This window comes from Cavia porcellus, unplaced genomic scaffold, assembly GCF_034190915.1.
Source record: "Cavia porcellus strain 051 isolate PalLab524CR breed Dunkin Hartley unplaced genomic scaffold, mCavPor4.1 scaffold_16, whole genome shotgun sequence".
In the NCBI taxonomy this organism is placed as follows: Eukaryota; Metazoa; Chordata; class Mammalia; order Rodentia; family Caviidae; genus Cavia; species Cavia porcellus.
In genome coordinates, this window is record NW_026947499.1 from 23,412,167 (window position 1) to 23,427,941 (window position 15,775).

Here is a 15,775-nt window from a genome sequence, read left to right on the forward strand (position 1 = left end):
TTTGTTCTAAGGATAGACCATCTGAGGTCAAACCCCTAAGGTGCCTCAACTGGTTTGCTGTGGAGATAGCATCCTGCCAGCTAGCCTTCTCTGCAGGTTGGAGAGGGCTGTTAGGTTGGAGGAAGGGAGACGGGTATGGTAAGACCACTGGGGAAGTGGTGTTTGAAGTAGGGTTTTCTTCAGAATAGTTTTTTAAAGCACTACTCAGTTATAAAATCACATGTCATATATATGGAAGAATGTATTAAAATATATGTACAGTTTATAGAATAACTATAAAGCAAACATCTGTGTAGTTGGCATTATGGACCAATGTTAGAAGGCCCCCAGGAGCCATCACTGGATCATACTTACTATTATGCCCCTGAAGAAAACATCTTTAGGTAACTTTTGGACTGACTATTACCTTCTTCTCTGCAGCTTGTCACCTTTGTATACATTCCTAAGTATTAGTTAGTTTTTCCTATTTATGGGTTTTATATAAATGAACTAATACTATACTCATATCTGCTTTCATGTAGCATCATGTTTATTAGACTCATTCACACTGATGCTAGTAGTAACTTGAGTTTGTTGATTTTCATTACTGCATAGTGTTTCATTGTATAAATATATCACAGTTTTAATTCACCACTCTGGAGCAGATGTTCTAGTTTTTCCTAGGGTATTTACTCAGGATGGAAATGTTATGTCATGTGTACCTTTACATTTTACTAGATAATTGCAAATACGTTTTTCCTAGTGGTAAGAGTAGCATTTTTACCAAATTAAGAAAATGGCTGGGTACATCCAGTTAGGGAGCTGCCCTAACAGAAACCCTGAGGCACAATCCAGCATATCTTAAGAGGAAATAGTGTTTTGAGGATGCTTCTCACCAAGGGGCTGAAGCCACAGAGCCTTTGATGCCAGATGTGGATGCTAGGCTTCAATTTCAAGCATATACAACCACTGGGGAGGTGGTTGTATATAAATAGCTGCTTGTTTTCAGGGTAGGTTGTTCTAGGTCTCACAGTGTCAGCCTTTGCTTACTTCAAAGGTGATAGTCCCATTGCCCACCTGGAATGCCCAGACCCGGGAACCTGTTACAGACAATGTGGAGAAGTTTGCCATTGAAACAGAACTCATCTACAAGTATTCTCCCTTTCGCACTGAGGAGGAAGTGATGAACCAGTTCATGAAGATTCCTGGGAACAGCGGTAAGTAGGCTTTGAGCCTGCAGCACATAGAATCTTGGAGCTTCAAGGCCACAAGTGGTATGGGGATAGGCAAGGTGTGCCTAAAATTGAAAGGAAGATTTCTGTTCCCCAGGAACATTGGTGATCATCTTTAATCTCAAGCTTATGGATAATGGAGAGCCTGAACTAGACATAATCTCAAATCCAAGAGATATCCAGATGGCAGAGACTTCCCCAGAGGGCACGTGAGTGTGGCTGGGAATGAAGCAGGCTATGGACAAATTTATTCTCTGAAGAGGTGACCTTGGAGAAAGGGGTGGGCTTGTTCTCTGGATTTTAGTGGTAGCATTAGTTGATGGAGGTGAGAGCACCACATTTGTTTGCCACAAGGCAGCAGGGGTGAATATTAGGACAACAGCTCCTCAGTTAAACTAAAGAAAAGATGAGTACATTCCTGCTGGCTTGAGCATATGGTACATGCATGACTGAACCACTGGTGGCTAGCTATTTAGAATGGAATTCAAATCAGAGTCACCAAGCAGCAAGACAGGAATCATAGTCATCATGATTGTGTGTGTCAGTGGTCTTAGCTCCAACTTCCTGATTTGACAGAGGAAACTGAGATCTAATGAGAGATGCTCTACTGAAGTCCCTGGTAGGAGCAGTTGAAATGCCTGTGGTGCAATTGTGCTGGGACTATGAGAAGGGACAGGATATACCATGCTGAAGGAACACCCTATCAGGGTAGCTTGAGAAGCTAAGATGTGAGGTAGGAAGGTGGAAAGCCTTCAAAGAGGCTGTCACAGCTTGGGGGGCTTCTTTTGGGTTGTGTAACTGCACTTCTTTGTTCCTGCCACCTCCAGGAAGCCTGAACGGCGCTCTTTTCGAGCCTATGCTGCGGTGCTTTACATTGATCCTCGAATGAGGATCTTTATCCATGGGCACAAGGTGCAGACCAAGAGGCTTTCCTGCTGCTTGTATAAGCCCAGGTAGGGCCTGCCTACTCTGGCCAAGTCCAGGAATAGGGCTTGGTTGCATTTCTTGGGGGGTAGGGGCATTTTAGAATGGTACAATGTGAGTGGCTTTCCAAGTACTATTTTGAACTTTTAAATTGCCATGTGCTTTACCAGAGTTACTTCTAGGTCTTGAGGGAGGGACAGATGTGACTGCCTATGGGAGGTTGGCTGGTTAAGCTTGTCTAACATTGTATCTTCTTAGATGTGGAGAGTGGCAGAGTGAATTGAATCTTTTGCTTAAGGGCCCACGGGCCTATAGCCAGGAAAGCGAGGGTCCGGACTTCTTATTGAGGTTTTATTTTGTGTTCTGAAATAAATAACACTGGTGAACATCAGAAACTGAGCAAGAAGCCAGGAACAAGTGGAAAAATGAGTTACTCTTTTTGTCAAGATGAGCTTGGATTTGTTTTATTATGTGGGGCCCTGGCAGCACAGTTTGGAAGAAGCCAGGAAGGCAGGGTGCTTTCTGGGCTTCTCAGGTTAGCAGTCTGCCCCACTGATGCTAGACCTTCAAGTTGGTTTTTCTACTGTTCAGGATGTACAAGTACACGTCTAGCCGTTTCAAGACCCGTGCGGAGCAGGAAGTGAAGAAAGCAGAACATGTGGCACGGATTGGTAATGTCACTTCTTGTGTAGGAGGAGGGCATTGGGTGGAGGCCATCTGAGGGACTCAGTTTTTAGCCAAAGCAAGCATCCAGGAGAGAAGGCTCTGTCTATTACCTATGAACAGGGCTGTTCTTCAGAACTCTGGTCCATTTCCTAATTCTTCTCAGATCCAGTTCTCTCAGCCACTTTTTTCTCTAGGGTCTCTCATCCCACTTTGTCTGAAGCAGTATGAAGTCTTCAGCTTGCCCAAAATGAAGAATTCCTTATTTTTCCTTTGCCTTGAATACTTGTGAAATTTTTTTTCATGACTACAGGGCAAATATTTCAAAATCTTTCACCAGGGCTGACCTGGATTTCTCAAAGTTTCTTACCTGCTTTATGGCAAGTGATTGACTGAAGACTTCTTTAGCCTTCAACTTTACGATGAGGCTTAACTCTGATTGCCCCTGATATTGGGGGATCCGCTTTGATTTCTTTGTGAAGTTTAGAATGTACATACTCAGTTATAGAGTACCTGCTTTCTGTGGGGTCTCCTTGATATTTTTGAATGCCAGATTTTCTTTCTGAAGTAATTCTGCAGTCCAAGCCTGGAGGATGTGCCTGTTACTTCTCCATTTGGCTTTTTCTGTCCTGGTCTGTGCACTGCTCTCTAGGAGAGATTTAAACCTTTGAATTCTTCATCATGGTTTCTTCTGGCTTTCAGCTGAAGAGAAGGCCCGGGAGGCAGAGACCAAAGCTCGGACATTAGAAGTACGCTTAGGTGGAGATCTCACGAGGGACTCCAGGGTAAGACCACAGACTCATTTAGCTGTTTTCCAGTTTTTTCTGGATTGAGCCCATGTCTTATGAGTGGACAGTGGATATTTTAAAAATATGCCTTTTAAGTTTGGGCCCAGCATGGCCCATTTTTTGTAGGGTAAAGAAAATCTCCAGGTGTGATTTTAAATCCATGTGAGAGTTAAAGTGATATGTAGATGTAATACAGTATTTCCTGCTATGGCCCTGGGGACCTCCTCCCCTTGCTTAACATTAATGTATCTGTCCAGGTGATGTTGAGACAGGTCCAGAATACTGCCATCACCCTGCGCAGAGAAGCTGATGTAAAGAAAAGGATCAAAGAGGCCAAGCAGCGGTGAGTGCTGGGCCTGTTCTTTGATCTTTTAAAATGATGTAGCCTTTGTACTGGTTGATAGGTTGCCATTCTGTTGTCAAAACTACTTTAAAGAACAGTATTGTGATCCCACATACTTGTCAGATGTGTCCCTATAGCGGAGTTGTCTCTCTGAGCTATCTGCACTTTCCTGAGTGTACAAAAGGCTGGGCAGAGCCAACCTCTCAAATACCAAACTGCCTTTATCAGTGCTGTCTCACCTTTTTTGTTTCTTCTAATTAAAGGACTCACAAAGTACTCCCTGTATAAAACTTGAAAAATAGAAAACATTTAAGAAATAAAACTTTATAGCACTTCGGAGGCTGAGACAGAATCATTACGAGTTCAAGACCAGCCTGGGCTAAAGTGAGCTCAAGGCCAGCCTGAACTGTGAAACGAGACACTGTCTCAAAAAGACAAAGTATATAAATAAATAAAATAAAAAAACAAGTATTTAAAAATTCCAGTGTAAGTTGTACCACCTACTCTCATTTTTTATGTTGTAATAATGTAATTCGTTCTATCTTTATAGGTTAGACATAGTGTTATAGATTGAGTTTTGTACACTTTTTTCATTTAGAATGTGCATTTGCTATGGATCATTAAATTATCCCTGGTCCCTTATCCCAGCTCCAGGTCTGGTGCTTCTTAGGATTCTGGATATGAATTCTGATTTGCTTCTTACTGGCTTCCTGCTGTATAGGCTTAGGTTTCAGTATTTCAAGTCTAATTCCACTGCTCACCCATCTGCTCTTCAGACTCCCAAGATTGTGTTGACATTAATCACATGATAGTTTCTCCTCTCACATATTCTTGTGAATTTTTGCCTCTAAAAAAATTAATTTATATCACAGTAGTGGAGTTTAGTGATGGTATGAAGATAACCTGGTGCTTATTCCACATTAACAATCTTTGGAGAAATGAGTAGCAGCTTCATAGTAATCTATGCATACTTGAATTCATCCCTGTTTTGTTACCAAAAAGGTAAATTGTATGTTGCTAATTAGGGAAGCTTACAGTTCCTGTTGCAGATCTGTATTAAATCTACGAGATCACACATCGAATTAGAGATGCAGAACTTTTCTTAACACGTCTCAAGTTCAGGCTTCAGTTTAACACATCTTCATTGCTATGTTATTTTTATGCTAATGAGTAGATCTGCCTGAATTTTTTTTTTTTTTTTTTTTTTTTTTTTTTTTGTCTTTGTTAGTGCACTCAAAGAACCTAAGGAGCTGAATTTTGTTTTTGGGGTCAATATTGAACACCGGGACCTAGATGGGATGTTTATCTACAACTGTAGCCGCTTGATCAAGATGTATGAGAAAGTAGGCCCACAGCTGGAAGGTGGCATGTGAGTACTGCCCAAAGGAAGCTTTCTAGCCCAGGGTTGTGGTGACAGCCAGTGAGGTGACAGCTGTTTTCTCTTTCTCGTTACAGGGCATGTGGTGGGGTCGTTGGGGTTGTTGATGTGCCTTACCTGGTCCTGGAGCCTACACACAACAAGCAGGACTTTGCTGATGCCAAGGAGTACCGTCACCTACTGAGGGCGATGGGGGAGCACCTGGCACAGTACTGGAAGGACATTGCCATTGGTAATGGGGTCAGGCCACTGGACCTTTGCCCTTTCTCTCTGCCTCCAGTTTTTAAGATGTTCTTATGGGATGAAGTGAGTCTAGAATGAGATGATGTGATGTGTGACTTTCTTTTTTAGCCCAACGTGGAATCATCAAATTTTGGGATGAGTTTGGCTATCTCTCTGCCAACTGGAACCAGCCCCCATCCAGTGAGCTGCGTTATAAACGCAGGAGAGCCATGGAAATCCCTACTACCATCCAGTGTGGTGAGTTGGGTGTTTGGAACCTTTTTTTTGTTGTTGTTGGAACCTTTCTTTTGACTTAACTGATACTCATACCGTTCTACTGGCTGGGGATGAGTCTGTTTGTTAGTGATCCTGTGAGCTCAGTTGTGAAGCTATACATGTTGCTCCTCCTCTTCTGAAAAAAGCAGGTCACCTGACCTCTCAGGCCTCTAAATTCCATAGCTAGGCTAGGTTCTCTGGGTTTGGTATTAAGTTGTTTATAGAGTAAACAGATGGCTGTGATAGGATCCTCTTACCGGAGAGGAAGGGGCTGAGGGAGTTCAGAGTCCATGACATTTAACTTTTCATCCTTGATGGAATTACTGTCCTTAAGAATTAATGTTGTGTATATACAGGCAGAGTTGAGACATGAGGAAGATCTTTTATGGAAAGTCTGGCATATATTTGCCGTGGGTCTGGATTCCAGATACTGGAGATCAGTGTGGCTAATATGTGTATGTGTATATGTATGTTTTCTGTGTATCAGATTTGTGTCTGAAGTGGAGGACCCTTCCCTTCCAGTTGAATTCAGTGGAAAAAGATTACCCTGACACCTGGGTTTGTTCTATGAACCCTGATCCTGAGCAAGATCGGTGAGCACTTTATTTGACAAGCAGACTTCTGTAAAAAACTCTTGAGGTCCTTGCTCATATCATATATCTCTGGTTTGATGCATATAGTCAGTGTCCAAGAAAAAACAACAGGTATATATCCTGCAATGTATATAATTTCCATGCATTGGGAGCACTGAGGTGGTTTTTTATTTGAGAGAACAAGGTTGGCTAAGGAAGAAGGCCCCTGCCCCCTAGAGCCCTGTTTTGCCACAGCTTCCCCAGCACCTTCTCTCTATAGATGTGAGGCTTCTGAACAAAAGCAGAAGGTTCCCCTGGGGACATTCAAAAAGGATCCAAAGACACAGGAAGAAAAGCAGAAGCAGCTATCAGAGAAAATTCGCCAGCAGCAGGAAAAGCTGGAGGCCCTTCAGGTGCGTGGGTCATTAGCAGTGGGGAGAGCCACGGGCAGAGGCTATGCCAGGGGTCTACTTGGGACAGCACGCTTTAGGAGCCCCCCGTCTCCTCAGGCTGTTTCACCTTCCATTACCCGAACACTTGCTTGCCAGGGATTTCCAACCCCAAGCTCCAGATCCAAATACTGATTTTTAAGTATGCTTTGTTTATTCTTTTTTTCAAAAAGAGAAAAAAATTAGTTTATATGCTCCAAAATGATCCACTTTATTTAGAATGTATAAAATCACCAGAAAATAAACATCGTATCTTAGAAGTAACCAATACTAAAAATCCTTCCAATTTTTCATGAGTACATATGCATAATGTTCATGAATATATAAACAGTATGAAGATGGTGCTATTTAAAAAAACGTACATTTATGCATCTATTTTCTCATGAGAATGTCTTAGAATGAATGAAAAGAGTTTGCAAAATTCAGTGACTTTTTTGAACAACTCTTAATAAATTATCCTTGGGAACATGTGTTAATTTCTTTTCTTTACCAGTACATGAGTATTATTTTTAAATATTTTTGCCAATTTGATGGACAGATAAGCATTTTATACTTTATAATTATAATTTCCTTCATAGTTTTAAGATTGGAAAACTTTTTCATACATCCTCTTTCTATTTCTGGGTTTTTTTCCTTGATTTAATCCAGTTTTTCTAGATATGTTTTATGATTTCATATTACAAAATGTCTTAGTTACTTTTGTCATTGCTGAGACAAAATACTCACCATACAAAGTTAAAGGCGGAAAGGTTTAATTGGCTTGCAGTTCATAAAAGCTTCAGTCCAGAGTTGGCTGGCTCCAAGGCAGGATGGCATGGCAGGGGGACATCATGAACGAGAATAAACAGTTCATGGCAAAAGAAAGACAGGCAGAAGGCAGCAAGCAGCAAACAAGTAACAAGCGATGATTGTATCCCTGCTTCTGTCCTTTATATTTTTTTCAAGCTGCTGACCCTCTAAGGGTAGTTAACCCTCACACTCTTAACCCTAACATCAATCCCAGCATTATACACACCTTACATCCACCCACCTCCGAGTCACCTGTGACTGCATGAGGCATTAGGGGGACATCTAAGTACAAGCCATAACACAAAAGTATTTTTTAGCCTGGGCTTGTGGTTCATGCCTGTAATCATGGCACTTAGGAGACTGAGGCAAGGCAGGAGGATCACCATGACTTCAAGGCCAACATGAGCTATATAGTGAGAGCAAGGCCTGAATTGCATAGTGAGACCATGTCACAAGAAAACAAACAAAAGTGTTTTACCTTCTGGCTTCTGAGTCTGTGCAGATGTGCTCTTACCAACTCAAAATGTCTTAAATGTACCTGCTGTCTGCATAATCCTTTTGTCTTTTCTAATTAGGAAAACCTTTTTCAAACTTTCCTTATCCATTAGACCTTTTCCACCTTTTATAATTCCTTTTATAGAAATGTAATTCAGTGACACTTTTTCCAGTCACTGAGGTATTAAATTAATTATATAGCATCCTATAATTTGCTGAGTTCTATATATTTTTGTTTCCCTAGTGAGAGTGGGAGGCTTATAGGAGTAGAGCTACAGCCCAAGTTTAGTTTGCTTTACCTTGCTTTCTTTTTCCTCACTGTCCCAGACACATAGTAAGGGTCTGAAAAAGAGTTCAGTTGAGCATACCAAGATATACAGACAACTTCATCATTAGATTTGCCTTACAGAAAACCACTCCCATTCGCTCCCAAGCTGACCTGAAGAAACTGCCCTTAGAAGTGACAGCTAGACCTTCCAATGAGGTAAAGCAGGGGTATAGGAGGGACTTGGGTGTCTCTGGTTAAAATTAGTATTCTCATTCTCTGTGGACTTTTTTTAAGGAACCTGCTCGGAGACCTCAGCGTCCTCGGTCACCACCCTTACCTGCTGTGATCAAGAATGCTCCAAGCAGACCACCTTCCCTGCAAGCTCCCAGACTAGTCAGCCAACCCCAAAAGGCTCCCATTATCAGCAATCCCCCAAAGCCTCCTGCTCTGGTAGCCCGGGTAGAGGCCAGTACCTCCAGGCTGCTTCAGCCACCTGAGGCACCCCGAAAACCTGTGAACACTTCAATCAAGATTGTACCCAGGACCCCTTCTCTGGTGCAGCCACTGTCATCATCTCTACTGCCAAACTCTAAGAGTTCTCGGGAGATCCCTGCACCCAAAGTTATCAAGACTCCAGTAGTCAAGAAGCCAGAGCCACCTGTTAAACCCTCTCTGGTGAGATGCTTTGCCCCTTTGGTTCCCAGCCCATGGGCAGTGCTGTGGGAGTGAAATTGTGTCATATCAAAGCTGTACTGGGAGAGGTATAAAGAGATCATCAGATCCAAGTCTCTTCTGCTGTATTTGAGGAGGGAGAGCCTAGTAGCTTAAGGGACTTGGTCAGGATTACAGAGCAAGTCAATTCCTTATCCAGGGAGCTCTTCACTGCTTCGAGCTTTGGTCTGCCACAAACTTGAATCACTCCATTGGCTTCTTGCAATGTGGGCATAGGTTGACAGCCTGGTGGCTGATGGCCTTGATGGACTGTGCCAGTAGTCACTATGTCAGGGAATGCACAGCTCACTGGTCAGTCAGTCTAAGCTGGGAGCAAAAGCTCCTGTGATAGCTTTGAGCAGAGGTCCCGTGGTGCAGGGTATGTGTGCTTGTGTATATAGTGAAGTATTGTCAGGAGGAATTGAGAAGCAAACTTATCCCACTCCAAACAGCCTCTTTAGGCCATATGAGATCTTCCTTCATATTGAGGGCTAAACAGGGCCCCTCACATTCCCACTTTATATTCTAGGCTACCACTGGTCGTAAGCGGAGTCTTGGGGTCTCTGATGAGGAAGAAGCTGAAGAAGAGGCTGAAAGGAAGAAGGAGAAGTGTAAGCGGGGAAAATTTGCTGTGAAGGAGGAGAAGAAGGAATCCAATGAGGTAAGGCTTGAGATAAGTCTCCCTTCCCTCCCTTCTCAGAGCCTGCAAGACCCCCTCCCTCTGCAATTTGTGTTAGCTTCTATTGTCAAACTGAGCCTCTCACAAGTTTAGTTAATCTCTCAAGGACTGTCAATCACCCAGATGACTAGACTCCTATATCTGACATTCTGTCCTTGCCTAGTATCTTGTAGGCCAGTGACTTTAGAGTGATTTAAATTATAGCATAAAAAATACAAAGGTGACAGCTGATAACCCGAAGTATCCAGTACCACAAGTTTGCCCTTTAATGGTTATAGGGATGCTCCTGACAGTCGATTTTCCTTACAGCTCTCAGACAGTGCTGGGGAAGAAGACCCAGCTGACCTCAAAAAGGCTCAGAAAGGTGAGTTTGGGAAGTCCCTTGTAGCTCAGGTTGGTAGTAAAAGTAGATCCTTTTCCAGTAGTAGCTAAATCTTTGAAATTTTTTTTTCTGGACCAGGATGCTATGTAGTAGCAGACTCAAGTCTAATCAGAGTTCTGAAGATAACATTCCCTTCATTTATGTTTGTATTTTTTATTTTCTGAGAGAAGGGGAAGAGTGGTGGGGCTTAAACCCAGGGCCTTACCCTACCACTGAGGCATGTCCCTAGCTCTATTTTATGGTTATTTTTAATATTTAATTCCTTGGAATTCATCTCTGACAGTCAGCTCATCCTCTTACTTTTTGGCATCCTCAGAATAGATGGAAAAGGTGACTATGATGGCTGGGCTGTGTGTCCCTGGTATATAAGGGGCAGAGAGTCCTTTCTTCTAGGTCCTGGGAGTCTCTTCAGGGTGATCTTGAATGAGTGGGATACTCTAATCTGATTCTTTATTCTCATTTTCCAAATTTTCAGATAAAGGGCTCCATGTGGAAGTACGTGTGAACAGGGAGTGGTACACAGGCCGTGTCACAGCTGTAGAGGTGGGCAAGAATGTGGTGCGGTGGAAGGTGAAGTTTGATTATGTGCCTACAGATACAACTCCAAGAGACCGCTGGTAAGCAGTGCTCTTCTGGGTGACAGTATGACAGAAGTTGGCTAGGACAAGGGAAGGAAGAACTTTAAGCTCTGCTTGTATCAGTCTGTTCAAACAAGCCAGGACAGATGTGACACAAACTGTGTCCCCCATAGGGTGGAGAAAGGCAGTGAAGACGTGCGGCTGATGAAACCACCTTCTCCAGAGTATCAAACCCCTGACACACAACAAGAGGAGGAGGAAGAAGAGGCTGTAGTGGCTCAGCAGGCTGTAGCCATGGCAGAGCCCTCTACCTCTGACTGTATCCGCATTGAGCCTGACACTACTGCTCCAAGTACCAACCATGAAACCATTGATCTCCTGGTCCAGATTCTCCGGTTTGTTCCTTTTATCTTCCTGCTGCAGGATGACATCAGCTCTTTCCTTTTTCCCTGCCATCCTGAGTCCTTGACCCTGTCTGTTTCCTTAGGAATTGCTTACGGTATTTCCTGCCTCCTAGTTTTCCCATCTCCAAGAAGGAGCTGAGTGTTATGAATTCAGATGAGCTGATATCTTTTCCTCTGGTGAGTCTGTCTGACTTTTGATTTTCTACAGTGTGCCCCAGCCACACTGTGTGCTGGTTCTGATTACTGTTGTGATTGCTAGTGCTAAGCTGTGTACCCCACCTCAGCCAGTTCCCCTTTCTTCTTTTTGCTGAAAGAAAGAACAGACTTTATCTTGCAGAGAAAAAGCCATTTAACTAGATAGGACATGAGTATGCAGGTGGTCAGCTCTACCTTACCAAAGGTACTGGTAGCTTATCCTCTGTTATGGACAGCATGCCTGCTTTCATTTTAAGGCAAGTATATCCCATTTCCTTTCTGCCCCAGTAGAGGGAGTAAATTTTTCCCAGGCAACACCAAAGAGCTTAGACTTAGAACTTGAGACTGGGAGAAAGATAGAGAGCAGCTTGTGGTGTGTGAGATGAGCACTGGGACTTGAGTAATCTGGCAAATGTGATATATTGCCTTTCCAGCAGGTCCTGTACTGGACCTCATAGCAGGAGAGTCCAGTTCATTGGCTTTAAGTGGAGAACTCTGGGTTGTTATCAGGTAGCTGATATGATGCCAAGAGTTGTGAGTGCTGTGGAATTGGTACTTGGGGAAAAGAGAGAGAGCAGCTCAGTCCAGAGGAAACGAGGGCTTTGGCAAGTGGCTGCCTGTGTAAGTGAAGAGGGTTTTGAGCATGGGACTTACCTGAACAAAGACTCATGAGGCTGCAGGGGGTCAGGGAAAGCAGGTTGTAAGACAAGCATTTAAAATAGAAGGAGCCTGAGAGCAGGAAACAATGCATCTTGAGTGACCAGTCTAATTATGCTAGTTCAACCTCTGTAGGAAGGAATGCCAGCAATGGTTGGAGCTAAGAAAATTGACAGTCTGATCCATGTCTAGGGCAGGAGCTAAGAAAACCTTTTTTTTAAGATGGCCAGTTAGCAAATAATTACAGGTTTGCAAGCCATATAGTCTCTGTTGAAACCACTCATCTCTTCCACCATACCATTAAAGGATCCATAGACACGCCATCACAGAATACATGCGGCTATATCAGTTTTATTAAAGCTTTATTTACAAAACAGGCAGGGGCTACGTCTTCTATCCCTCCTCTTGAGATATCTTTGATAGCAGTGTGTTTGGGTAGTGTATGTGGTAAACTTGGGCAGGGAGATTGGTTCACCTTGTAAAAAGGTCACAGGTGGGAGGGTGGTGGGAGTGGGCCAGTTGGTGAATGAACTGTGCCAGAGGTTAATGACAGATATGCCATTCATTGACTGGCAAGTCACAGGGAAGATGCAGAGACCACATCTGCTATGTGTCTCTCAGGCCTGTTGAGAACTGGAGGCTGATGTAACTAGGAAAGAAAAAGGCCAGAGGTATAAGGAAGGTGATGAGCTGAGATTTGTGCTCTGGCAGAAGCAAAAGCAAGTGCTAGCATCGTGTTTTGGTGGTGTGCAGTGGTGGGTCAGAGAGATAAAAATGAGTGCCCCGGAGGGATGAGGGGGTCAGAGCTGAAGGGGAGGGGAAATTGGGAGTCATTTTCCATTAAGTGGGATTTTGTAAGTTAGAATAACTGTTTTCCAGGAAAGTGGACTATAACTACAGAAATTAATATATCCAAGATGTGCCCTTGTTTAATGGCTGTATGCCTGGTGCAGTTTGCCAGAGATGAAAAAAATGGGTGTGTTTTTTTTTTACTTTGAAATAAGCTAGTTGAAGAAACTAGAACCTAGAGAAGGAAAAGTGGCCCAGACCAGAAACCTACTCACTTCTTAGGATGAATCTTGTTCTCCCCGTAATGCCACCTTGTTCTTCTGTGAAGGAAAGGGCACAGCATTCAATGTGGAGTTAGAAGGTGGCAGAATATATGACAGCATCCTGATAGACGGCTATACACTTAAAATTTTGCCCATAGGAAAACAGACAGGCAGTGAGGTCAGGACAGGACAGTGAGATTTGGCTGGCATCTTCTTGTCAGAAACGGGGACCAAATAGTCTCCCTGGGTCCAAAGTAGACAATTTAATTCATATTTGTTGCTATTGGCTTAAAGTTGTTGCCAAACTCACAAAGCCTGCGTACAGTGGAACCTCTGCAGTGAGCACAACTTTCCAGCCCAAAGCAAAGTCAGTCTGAATTTCTGAATCCAAAAATGATATCTAGTGTATTTTTGTAAAAGCAGGTATAATACAAATTTGACCTCAGGTTATAATCTCTAAAACCACTGTAAACTTTTTTTAGTGTCAGGAACTCAGCAGAATCTAAGTTCATTATGTTCTTATCAGTTTGTAAATGCTGATCCTTTTCCCCATCATACCAAATCAGGAGTTCCATGAAGTCTTGTAATATTTTCAGGGTTCTCTTTGGGACCTACAAATATTAAAGTATAATTTTAAAAAATCAAATTAAGAGTTGTTGTGGATCCACAGTTGCCTCAAAATAAAAAGTTAAAAAAAAAAAAAAACTAGTATAAACCATCATCCTCATGATGCTGTATACTGAATTTTAATGCTTTGAACCTGGCTTGAATTCTATTTTGCATGCCAGGATGATTTTTTTTTTTTTTGGTGTGTCTGCCCAGAATGTGACGTTTCTTTTAGCATCCATTTTAGAGGATACTAGTTTAATTGTAAGGTGAACAATTAAGTTAAACACTTTCAGGTAATGGTTTAAAAAAAAAAATGGCAGTCAGAAGCGTTTCTGTGCTGACAGCTTATATATCTTCATAAAATAAAATAAGTACTAGAGTTGGTCAGACTGCAATGGCTAGGACCATGGTTGTTTCTGTTCATCAGAATGACCTCCTCATTCTCAGTGACTTCTGATTAAATCATGTTATAAATTTGAGCTTAGAAAATGCACTTAACCTAAAGAGATATTAGGCCAAAAAAATTATACACTGAGATTCCATATAACATTTTATATATATATATTATAACATTATACATATAAAATGTTATATAGATATTTGAAATAGATATTTTGCTGCCTTTTTAGAGTTTGAAAAAGCCATCTGTCTATAGAAGCTGGTAATTAATAATACTACATTTGGGGCTGGGGATTTAGCTCAGCAGCATAAGCACCTGCCTTGCAAGCAGGCGGTTGTGAGTTCGATCCCTGGTACCAATAAAAAGTTAAATTAAAAAAAAAAAAAGAAAACAAAAAAACACAATATTACACTATTCCTTGGAGGTTTGGGGGCATCAGAGGTGACAATAAAATTCTCTGATGCTGGAAAATATCTACTTAGAGAAATCTAGAGGTCTTGGTAGGTGCTTAATAATTTTTATGGAAATATTTTGATCCTGGAACTGTTGGCTAACTTCAAAGTGGACTGTCAGAGAGACCTATTTTGAAGGAGGTATGATTGGGCTGGGAGAGTTATCCTGGCACCTTTTTTAATCTGGCATGCTAAACACACACCCTGTACCCCCTGTATGTGGGCCGTTATCTCATGACTTGCTGTCTACCAAAGCACTTTACTGAGTGCTTTACCTCAGTGATCATGACCTCATCCTCATAGCAGCCCCATGAGGCACAAATTAAGTTTTCTCTACTTTGGATCCAAGGAGACTACTTTCCTCTTGTCTCTGAGACCTTTCTTCAAACATCCTTCTGGAGTTGTGCCTGTCTAGAAGGACCCTGCTGACTCCTCTCTGGCTCCCTCCACAGAAAGAATACTTCAAGCAATATGAAGTAGGGCTCCAGAATCTGTGCCATTCCTACCAGAGCCGTGCTGACTCACGGGCCAAGGCATCTGAGGAAAGTCTGCGCACCTCTGAGCGGAAGCTCCGTGAGACAGAGGAGAAGCTGCAGAAGCTGAGGACCAATATTGTAGCACTCCTGCAAAAGGTGCAGGAGGTGAGCCAGGCAGCCCTCTCATTGCAGCTGGACCACCTGATTGTTCAGGGAGGGGGGGCCAGGCACCTCCTGCTCTTTTCTCACAAGACTGTCCATTCACAGGAAGCTGTGATTTCAATCCTGGCTACACAGCATCCTGATCAGGAGGGCTTAAGGTGCTATCACTGCCTAGGCCTCCTCCCAGCCAGACATACCTTGTACAATACACCTGGTTTGTGAACTTTTCAAGCTATAAAACAAAGTTCTTCCTTTTCCACATAACACCTAGAACTGGGGAGTCCCCCTTAGATAAGTGTTAATCAAGGCAGCAGACAACTGAGGGCCTACTCTGTCCTTTCCTCAGGGTCTAGGGAGAACAAAGACAGGCCAGATAAGATTCCAGTTCTTGCTGCCCCACATTCTGGTGGAGGAGACAGAGCTACTGATGGTACGCTGTGCTATGAAACAACTAATAAGAGATGGAACACTGGGGAAGGCCACTTGTCTAGGGTATCCAGGGTGGCCTTTAAAGAGGTGGTGTTTGAGCGGAGGATGGGTACTGACCATGCAAAGAGTGGGACATGAGCACTCCTGCCAGAGAGAAGATGAGCAGGACATGACTTCAGAGGGGAGTTGTGTGTGGTACGAGTGAAATGAT

The 15,775-nt window shown here is 42.9% G+C and overlaps 1 protein-coding gene across 4 annotated transcripts in view; it reads left to right on the top strand.

The window, feature by feature from the left end:
* Morc2 (MORC family CW-type zinc finger 2) overlaps positions 1–15,775 on the top strand; it is a 57,523-nt gene that overhangs the window by 23,586 nt on the left and 18,162 nt on the right. The window contains exons 7-26 of one of the 4 annotated variants that reach the window (XM_063225940.1): positions 1,037–1,196; positions 1,309–1,420; positions 2,039–2,164; positions 2,727–2,806; positions 3,501–3,583; positions 3,844–3,929; positions 5,158–5,298; positions 5,385–5,539; positions 5,659–5,787; positions 6,293–6,398; positions 6,658–6,790; positions 8,520–8,594; positions 8,673–9,053; positions 9,619–9,750; positions 10,078–10,132; positions 10,626–10,767; positions 10,902–11,123; positions 11,216–11,309; positions 14,950–15,138; positions 15,482–15,565. In XM_063225940.1, the coding sequence (XP_063082010.1) occupies positions 1,037–1,196; positions 1,309–1,420; positions 2,039–2,164; positions 2,727–2,806; positions 3,501–3,583; positions 3,844–3,929; positions 5,158–5,298; positions 5,385–5,539; positions 5,659–5,787; positions 6,293–6,398; positions 6,658–6,790; positions 8,520–8,594; positions 8,673–9,053; positions 9,619–9,750; positions 10,078–10,132; positions 10,626–10,767; positions 10,902–11,123; positions 11,216–11,309; positions 14,950–15,138; positions 15,482–15,565 (2,685 nt within the window). The remainder of the gene's footprint in view (positions 1–1,036; positions 1,197–1,308; positions 1,421–2,038; positions 2,165–2,726; positions 2,807–3,500; positions 3,584–3,843; positions 3,930–5,157; positions 5,299–5,384; positions 5,540–5,658; positions 5,788–6,292; positions 6,399–6,657; positions 6,791–8,519; positions 8,595–8,672; positions 9,054–9,618; positions 9,751–10,077; positions 10,133–10,625; positions 10,768–10,901; positions 11,124–11,215; positions 11,310–14,949; positions 15,139–15,481; positions 15,566–15,775) is intronic. The other 3 variants (XM_063225941.1, XM_063225942.1, XM_003478309.5) reach the window with 3 other exon arrangements.